The sequence below is a fragment of the Limanda limanda genome, chromosome 10 (assembly GCF_963576545.1).
Source record: "Limanda limanda chromosome 10, fLimLim1.1, whole genome shotgun sequence".
NCBI lineage: Eukaryota > Metazoa > Chordata > Actinopteri > Pleuronectiformes > Pleuronectidae > Limanda > Limanda limanda.
Window position 1 is genome coordinate 10,294,377 of NC_083645.1, and position 9,391 is coordinate 10,303,767.

At 42.3% G+C, this 9,391-nt stretch overlaps 2 protein-coding genes across 2 annotated transcripts; one reads left to right on the forward strand and one right to left on the reverse strand.

Moving 5' to 3' along the window:
- Positions 1-123: 123 nt before the first annotated feature.
- lsm11 (LSM11, U7 small nuclear RNA associated) lies at positions 124-3,576 on the reverse strand. The gene is made up of 4 exons (XM_061080251.1): positions 3,099-3,576; positions 1,749-1,888; positions 1,546-1,629; positions 124-1,054 (listed from the first exon to the last, which is right to left on the reverse strand). The coding sequence occupies exons 1-4, from the start codon at positions 3,574-3,576 to the stop codon at positions 752-754; spliced, it is 1,005 nt and encodes a 334-aa protein (XP_060936234.1). The 3' UTR covers positions 124-751.
- Positions 3,577-4,140: 564 nt separating this feature from the next.
- Positions 4,141-9,177, forward strand: thg1l (tRNA-histidine guanylyltransferase 1-like). Its single transcript, XM_061079777.1, has 7 exons — positions 4,141-4,331; positions 5,022-5,222; positions 5,312-5,488; positions 5,578-5,747; positions 5,871-5,959; positions 6,944-7,051; positions 7,639-9,177. The coding sequence occupies exons 2-7, from the start codon at positions 5,032-5,034 to the stop codon at positions 7,795-7,797; spliced, it is 894 nt and encodes a 297-aa protein (XP_060935760.1). The 5' UTR covers positions 4,141-4,331; positions 5,022-5,031; the 3' UTR covers positions 7,798-9,177.
- Positions 9,178-9,391: the final 214 nt, after the last annotated feature.

Here is a 9,391-nt window from a genome sequence, read left to right on the forward strand (position 1 = left end):
GCTGCCACCTGCTGGGTAAGAACCATTACACCGACCCAGTTATGAATGCAGAGGCAGAGGAGATGTCGGAAATGTTTTTAGTGGGTGACAGACTAAAGAAGACACAATAAGAAGTGACTATAATTATAAGTGAGAAGCTTTTATTTCTCGAAATCAAGATGTTTTCTCCAGTGGGCAGAGAAAAACCTCCATATCAATATGATATAACAGTAATATGGATTCTTCTGAATCTAATTAAATCATAGACACATCTCCGGCACTTTATCATCAAAGTGTGAAGTGAAACTCAGGCCCTGTACACACCAGGTAAATGTGGTCTTTGTGATCCGATCACACCAGACCACATTGGGAGGTGGTCTGGGCCACACGTGACCACATTCTTGTCACAGTGTGAACGCAAATCAGTCCCGGAAAGCTTACTCAGCTGATGTCCTCTGACCTCATCTACAGTTTCACTTTCTTCAATAAAACAAACTTGTCTCTCTACCATTCTTTCGATCGCTTGTGCCGACACACACACACAGTGACATCAGACACATCTGTAAACTTATCTAACATAAATGACGTACGTTCTCATTTGCATGTAGAACAGGGAAGTGACAGGAGACACATATTTAAATACCAAGTATGAACACGTATTTAGTGCTGGCCACTTTTGATAGGCTCTCTGAGGATGGATTTTAATACCAGGTGTGTACGGGGCCTTAAATTCAAACACTGTTGATCGAATGTCTAGTCCAGAAGAGAAAAGTCAGAGTGGCTGTGGGTTCACCAGGACAACGCTCTCCCCCCGGATGAAGAGCTGGTTGATGTGGCGTGTGTGGACTTTGCCGTACTTCTGGGAGCCGGTCTTCTGACAGGCTCCGGGGCCCGGGGCCTTTAGTGAGGCTTTGTCTTTATCCGGTGTGGGTTGAACGTTGGACTCTGTCCTGCCGCTGGGGTGAGAAGCTTTAGGATTCACCGGCTGATGCTCGCCAGCTGGTCTCTGGGTTTTGTGTTTCTCTGCTGGATCGTCACCTCCTGAGCTTTCCTGAAGTTTCAGCTTCTCAAAGAGCTGCACAAAGATTTAAGACGCATTAACACACGGATACAACAGCTCTAATGTTAATGATATAAAATGATTAGATGTCTGTATTTTTCGCATGTTTTTATTGGGCAATATCTCCTCATAAAGTAGCTATATCACTGTGACTGTCAGGGTGCTTCATTCCTGTGCTGGATTCAACAATCACCCGCTTACACATGAGGAAGTGATGCACGTGTCTCATCCAGCTTTACTGGTAATTGAACCCAGTGATGTCAGCCTCACTGTTTATTGTTCCCTCACATAAAACCATATCAGAGCTGTTGTAAAGGACATGCAGATCAAATTCAACAATTCGAAATGCAGGGTGGCTTTTATTGATAAGCACAGGAAACACTGTCTTACTGTCAGTGGATGCCTTTTAAAGAAAGAGGAGTAATGGAAGAAAAGGGAGCAGCCATTGTATCATGTATCAACTAGGACTGAATGGGAAATAAGAGACAATGAAAACAAACACATACCCGTGTAATGGTGAGGGCTTTCTCATGGTGGAATGCTTCTCCCAGCAGAGGATCCCTGTAAGTCTCATCCACGTCTACCATTGCCTGAAAAACCAAACACAACTGGTGAAGACAATATAAACCCATCACATTCATGGTAACAAGTACATTGTCGATCATTTCAGGTTCAGCACCAGCAGCCGTCACTCAACATGTACACTCACCATGTTCCAGAACTTGTCAAAGGCCACGATGAAGCCCGAGCACACGCCCCTCAGTCCCTTAAAGGTCCTGATGTGAACTTTGACCCTCACCTTCTCCTCAACGCAGCGGTACAGCTCACCCAGAGGACCGCCTTTCCACACTGGAGACACACAGGGCACACAGGTCACACCGCTGTTTCTACCACTGATAAATCATGGAAGGAATTCATCTTGTCAATGTAAAAAGAGGAGGACAGGAATAAGAGGCTAAACACACATGTATTTGATTCTGGATTTGAAGTCTGATTGTCTTTTCATCTGGACAGTCTACAAACTGGTGAATTGAATTGAAGAGGGAGAGGACACAAGGAATGCATTATATTGTAGGTTATATTCGTCGCTGTATTTTAACTCAATATAGCATTCATGGGAAATTTTGGACCTACATGTTCAACACCTGTCAGTGTTTCATGTCGACTCACAGGCTGATGTTTGGCGGACACCAATCCACTATACCTGTAATACCTGATATATGCTGATGAATCATGTACTTTTTAGGACTTTTGCAACAAATTGTTTTGTGAGAAGTTGTGTTTTTGGGGTGATACTATGACACTATGAGCTAGAACAAGGGCAGGGACAATTGTAGTCAGCAAATAACTTCATACGTTTATAATGTTGTGTCTTCATGGGTCTACTTTTATATATTTCAAGAGCAGGAACCTGTCCTGAAGAAATAAATAACAAAATATGATGAGTGCAACTTGTATGTGGGTTGTCCAAGTGTGATCAAGTTATCAGACAAACCAAAATAAACTCCAAAAAATAGTGTTGTGTATGAAGGAAACGGTCCTAAAGAAAATTATCTATTTATTCATATTACATCTTCTTAATTCTTATTATGGCTCTATCTACTTTGAATTGTATTGATGCTACTTAAAAGCTTCAATGAAAAACTATTATTTGAAAATACAAGTTTATAATGATTATACTTTTATAATACAGGGGCAGATCCAGGGACAGGACTGGGCCCAGGGGTAATCTGAAGTATCCCTGTCCTGTCAGTTGTCTTTTCTTTAAATAATCCACTTAGAAGGCACTTACTCGAAATTAGTTAAGAATATATATTTACACACTGAGCTTGAACAGGGGTCAATTATTAAACTATAATCAGTGCTGTTGCTCAAAGCTACAGAGTAAACAGTAAACAGGGAATAGCTTCAACCAGGACGTGTAAAAGGGCTTTGTGTGAATAGCTTTGTGTAGACATCTTGTGTCTTTGTGTGGACCTGTGACACATCGACGTGTCCTCTGCTGAAACCCATCTACACAACGTGGTGAGGGAGCAGTGTGGCAGTGGACGGAACCTACGGGGCATCCTGGTCAGGACGTTCTTCTGCGGCTTGTTCCTCTTCCGGCTCCGCGGGGCGCTGCCTCCTCCGCCGCTGCCCTCCCCCTCCTCCCCCCCCTCCGGCACCGGGTGGTTCACCATCAGCTTCTTCAGCCGGTCGATGCGCTCCGGGTCGGCCACCCCCTTCAGCGCCTTCAGCCGCTTCTTCTCCACGTTCTCCGGCTTGGCCCGGCCCCGGCCGCCCTTCAGGAAGCTCTCGTACGCCGCCACGTTGTTGAAACACTTGACGTTGGGGAAAGGAAGCGACACGGTGGGGGAGTAGAGAGCGAGCAGCGGGTCGAAGCTCTCCGAGCACACGTCGACTTTATCGGCGTCATGGTCCCCGGTTCTCCGGCCCTCCTCCGGTCCATGCCCCGGTGCTGCTGCCGCTGCTGCTGCGGCGGAACGGGAGCCTCTTCCCGGTGTTTTCCCTGCTCGGTCTCTTTCCCTCTCCTCCATGTTTGAAACCACCAGAGGAGCTGACGCGAGGGCTCATGGGAAGGCTGAGGAAGCGGGTTGAGCTGAGGTATCACTCTGTACCTGCTTCCAGGGGCCATACACGTCATCGCCCAACAGTCAAATAGTGAATTAAGTCTCAGTTGTGTTATAAGCTGTGTGTTTTCTCTACGGATCAACAGAAAATATAAACACAACGCAGAAATAAACACAACAATATCCCCCAGGATTGAGTTTCGCTTCAAACGACAAATTCCTGAAGTGGCCCATTCTGTGCTCTTACTCGTAGACGATCTTTGGTTGTACGCTCGCCTCTCCACAACTAGATGGCGCTGAAACACAGAAGATGTTTGACAGCTAATTTTACAAATGTGTTTTTGTTTTAACAAATGAACCCACGGGGCAGCACAACAGTAAACTTACCCGTGGTGCTTCTGGTGTTTTTAAAGAGAGAGCAGGTAAGCTGGGAAACAATCAGCTTGTTGTTTTACATTAGTTGGTTTTAATATCCGGAACTTTAGTTTTTTCCGTTAGTTGTACCGCTACGACACAGTTCGCTGCCGGACTGTACACAGTGTGTGTGGTGTAATGTGACATCTTTGTTGGACTATTTTCATATCAACACCTTTGTTAACCCACTGAATCCAAAGTTGAGTAAATAGTCAAATATAAGCGCATGAAGCTAACTGCTTTCCTAGACGCAGCTAACTGTGTGTTTATTGAAGGTGAAGAGGACCAACACCACATGACACCCAAGTGTGAGTACTAACTCTGATTCTCCCAGGATGATCAATGTGTGTTGTTTTGTGTGTTGATGGACAATCAAAGCTGTGTCATTTTAAAGAATCACCACCACTTCTTAACGACTGAGGTATGATGTTGATGCTGATAACTGCAGCTTCACTGACACTCACATTGAAACCGCTGATCCTCTTCCACTGTTTGTGCCCTGCTACATTTGGGGAGGATTTGCAGGACTGGCTCTCAAACACCTCAAAAACCTCCTGTCCATTCAAGAGAGAGCCCACAAGAGAAAACATTGTTTCTGGTATTGACATAACAATATAACACTGAGAGTGACTTGATCCTGGCTAAATCTTTCATCCACATATCCAAATAGAGGAAAAAAAGACCCGCTGACTTTTTTATTAAAAAGGATCGATCTGGTGGACAATCATCTCATTGATAGAAGGGGGAATATGATAAATCTCAGAACTGAAAATATTTGATGACTAACCAATGACGTCTACAGCATTTAGGAAAACTCATCATTTTTATTTTATTAGGAATCTATTTACTTATTACTTTTTGCCAACAATTGTATGTATTTTCTGTTATTCATATCTGATTATATATTAAGTTAAAGCAATCCAATATGCCTTGTATGCTAGATGATATTTAATGCTATGATCTACACACCATGGTGTTTGTGAACGTTTCTTCTTCAGGCACATCCTCATGCTGATTGGAATTACCTGCAGATTTCTTGGATGTCCAAGGATCGGCGTTGTCAAAAACTCAGCTCATCTTTTCACCTCCAGCAACATGGCAAAGAGCAAATTTGAGTATGTCCGCAACTTTGAGACGGATGACACTTGTCTCAAGAACTGCTACATAGTCGTGAGACTGGATGGTCGAAACTTCCACAGGTGAGTTTCCTTTTCAAGGTGCCCATGTATCATATCTGTGGACAGAGTGATTTTGACACCATGCTGTTACTTCTTATATTCTTTGGCAGGTTTGCTGCGCAGCACAACTTTACAAAGCCCAATGATAACCGAGCCTTGGGCTTGATGAGCAGGAGTGCACGCTCTGTGATGGAGGAACTAGAGGATGTCACCATAGCTTACGGTCAAAGTGACGAGTTCAGCTTTGTTTTTAAGAGGACCTCCAACTGGTTTAAGAGGAGAGCCAGGTACTAGAAGTGTTAAGTCACTCTCATGCATTCCGTTCACATATTTGACATTTGTCTGACTTAATTTCTCCTGCTCTCCCTTCCCTCAGTAAGCTCATGACCCACATTTCCTCCCAGTTCTCCTCCTCGTATGTGTTTTACTGGAAGGAATTTTTCGAGGATCAGCCCCTGCTGTATCCCCCAAGCTTTGACGGACGGGTGGTCCTGTATCCTACCAACCATAATCTCAGAGACTACCTCAGCTGGAGGCAAGCAGACTGTGAGTAGACAGAGTGCCTGAGCCTATTTGCAAATCACACAATTAAGATAGATTAAGTTGTTCATTTAGCGAAGGAGGCTGAACTATGTTAGACTGAGCTTATGTTTGTTGTGTCTTTTTCAGGTCACATAAATAATTTGTACAACACCGCGTTTTGGACATTAGTACAGAGGGGGGGGCTCAACACAGTTCAGGCAGAGGATCGTTTAAAGGTGAGAGGGCAACACCATCTGAAAGGTCTGTGTAGATTTACACAAATGTATGCATGTTTATTTAGTAATAACAATGTTATTAGGAAACTATAGTTGGAGGAATTAAGTCATGAGTCTGATAACAACATAAATACAAACAATAAAAGGTATTCACTAAGTAATCACATGCTAGTGAATGTTTCATTTGTGCTACAGATATGATTGAGTATGTCTGGACACTTACTAATTTCTGTTATTGATTATTTTTTTGGTGTCGACTAATAGAAAATCTGCTGATGAAAACTGTTTCAAGTTAAATTTGTACAACACAGTTCAACTGCCCCTATGAACCATTATGTTTGAGAGTAAAAGTACTTAAATAAATTCTGTTTGCAAGTATTTTTCACACAAGCATTTCTACTGCCAAGACGAGAATGCATTTCATTGTTTGTTTCTTTTTACTCTCAGCTGAGATGAAAAGTTACTCTTTGAAACACCCCAACTCAGTTAATCGCTTCTTGTCAATTCTTAATGTGATGATCCAAAAGTAAGGGAAATGATTTGAACTAATTCGATGGAAGTGGAACATGTTTCTGTAGAATTTCATCAGGTCTAACATTGTCTATGTCTGCTGCCACTGACTGACACAGCTGTTCACTGGAAGTCCCTCCGTTCCCCAGTGTCCACTTTGAGGGGAACTCAAATGATGTGTTGACAGCTGACGAGTTTGGGAAATGTTGGTTCTGGCTACGCTGGTCACCATGAGTCATTCACAGCAAACCTTTTGTTATTCCTGGTTCCCTTATCCTGTCAAAATATGCCTTTGGAAGAAAAAACGCACAAATCAAAGAAGGCAAATATGAGATCTTTACAGATCCCAGCATCAATGGAATTAATTATTCAAATAACGAATCAATAAATACACAGAGATTCATTTATTTTGCCGAAATGTGTATATACCCTTTTGTAATATTTACACATGTCTGTGTGTTCTCCCCCTCTCAGGGAACAGTAGCTGCAGATAAAAATGAGATCCTGTTTTCAGAGTTTGACATCAACTACAACAATGAATCCGCCGTCCACAGGAAAGGCACCACTCTCATCTGGGAAAAGGTTTGCTATTTAAAAGAGTTTGAGTCTACAGCACAATTATTACAGAGAAATTCACTTGAACACTCCTGCTGTAGATAGACATCTTTGTTTTTCATGTGTGAATTTTAAAATGAAAAACATTGTAATCACTTCTACCTCATCTGTCTCAGCCATTTCTACCCATGTTAGTGCCATCATATATGTTCCTGATGATTTAGAGTAAAGTGTGATATATGTCCCTGTCATAACTTTTGCTCCTTTTAAACAAAATCATCAGATTACTGCACCGACACTTACCAGCATCTGTGAAGGTCACATAGTCGTGAATTATATATCTGTACCGAAATTGAAGCAGAAGAAGACATTTTTGTTACATCATGGAAGTATGCGTTGGCCATTGCAGAGTTTGGTCTCATGCTGGACTCACACAAATGCGCTGCTTTGACGCTTGTTGCAGGCGCGATCGACATAACAAAAACAATCACAGCTTCATGCAACACACAACATAGCTGGCTTTCAAGGGCTAAATGGCAAATCTTCTTAAATGTCAATCTATTACTTTTTATTACCTTTTTTTAAAAACTAATCTTATTCCTTATTCTTTGCAGCAAAAAGAAACTGTAATTAAACGCATGAAGCCCCCAGGAAAAGAGGAGAAGGACGTGCCTGTGACCATCAGCAAGAGGAAGGTGCAGGCCTACCACTGCGACATTATAGGAGACCAGTTCTGGGAGGAACACCCCGACGTCCTGGAAAACGACAACTAACTCATCTCGGCCAGAATGGTTGAAGTGGACCCATATGATGTTACCCACGAGGCTTAAAAGAATGTTTTCTGAGCCTGAAAGCTTTGGTGACAAACTTAGTACAGTTGCTGTTAAAAGTAAATTAAACTTCTGTCAAAATCCTCATGTAAAAAAAAAAAGCTTTCTGCTTAAATTGCACTGTGTCTCTTGTGTTCAAAGGGAAACAGATGATTGAGGACTTGACCAGCAACTCACATCTGCCTCTCTCAGGCCTGGTCTAGTGTATCCTCTAAGGTCACTTTCCAAAAATACATTCTTATTTGATCTCATGAATGACATTTAGAATACTACCATTACTTGCTCTGGAATGTTTATATGATTCCTTTTGGCCCACTGTTTCTTCTACTGAGGGTTTTTTCATCCCTGTGGGCGTTTTCAGTTTCGGCACTCCCTGTTTAGTTCCCGGTGTTTGGATTTTAATGATTCAGGAAGCCCATCTGGAAAGTTTTCAATATAACTTCAACTTTATTGTAATCAGGAGAAAATCTGAGGTAGAAATAAACGGAGCAAAGCAGAAACTCGTGCCTCGGCAGAAACAAGTGGCCTTGTCTTGCAGCCAGGACGCCATTTAGAGATGTGAATGGATTCATAAGCCTGCACTCTCATCAGTGCTAAGAATACCTCACACACCCTGCGTACACTCTATCCCTCTGACATGTGCTTGGTGGCATATTTATCGTGGCACTCACTCAGTATGAATGGCTACTGGAGACTTGAAGTGGTACTGTATTTTGTTACTGTAGTAGGCTCAGTTACTGGCAGGTATTAGAACTGTATTTTTGGTTCTCTCGACCTTGTTAGAATCGTGATGCTACTGTACTTTATGTAACTCATGTTTCATCATTTGGAATCAAATTCATTCATAGAGTTCTGTCTGTTTTAATAAGAAGTGTTTGTTATACTCTCCACTCATTCAAATTTACAAAACACATAATAACAAGTGGATCTTTTCCTGAAGACATAAACCAGCGTTGTGCTTAGATCCATTCTCTGGGTTCAACTCAACACTTGCAGTGATTCAACATGCAGCTTTATGTAATAGAAGAAATACAAGAAACCTGAGCATGTGGCAGGTTGGGCAGTTATTTAAAGACAGCATGTGTTTACATGGAGGGCCCTGTCTGTAAGCCTTCTGAGCTACTGCCTGGACAGCATAGAGGAAATAATTCACATGACTTCACAAATAAACCCACTTTATTGGCTCCTTAAAAACATTATCTGTCACTTCTGATTGGTTGTGCAGCTGTATATATAAACTGCACGCACATTGTATTGTTCAGACTGCTTTTACAAGCAACTGACTCATAAAAATGGTCATGTAAAAATGTTTTCTAAATAAAGAGTAGCTAATTAAGGCTCTTTGTCTGGCTATGAATCCATCACTTCTTGGCTTCTATTGAAGTTAGCATTGCTTGCCTGGGCCCTACCAGCCCTTCTCATCACGGTGGTATCCAGTCCTGAAGAAGTAGCGCTGCTCTGAGGGCATATTTCTTGTATTGCCAACTTGGTAAGAGATCCGAACCACCACCTGCTCCCAGCAAGAAACCGCAAGCTT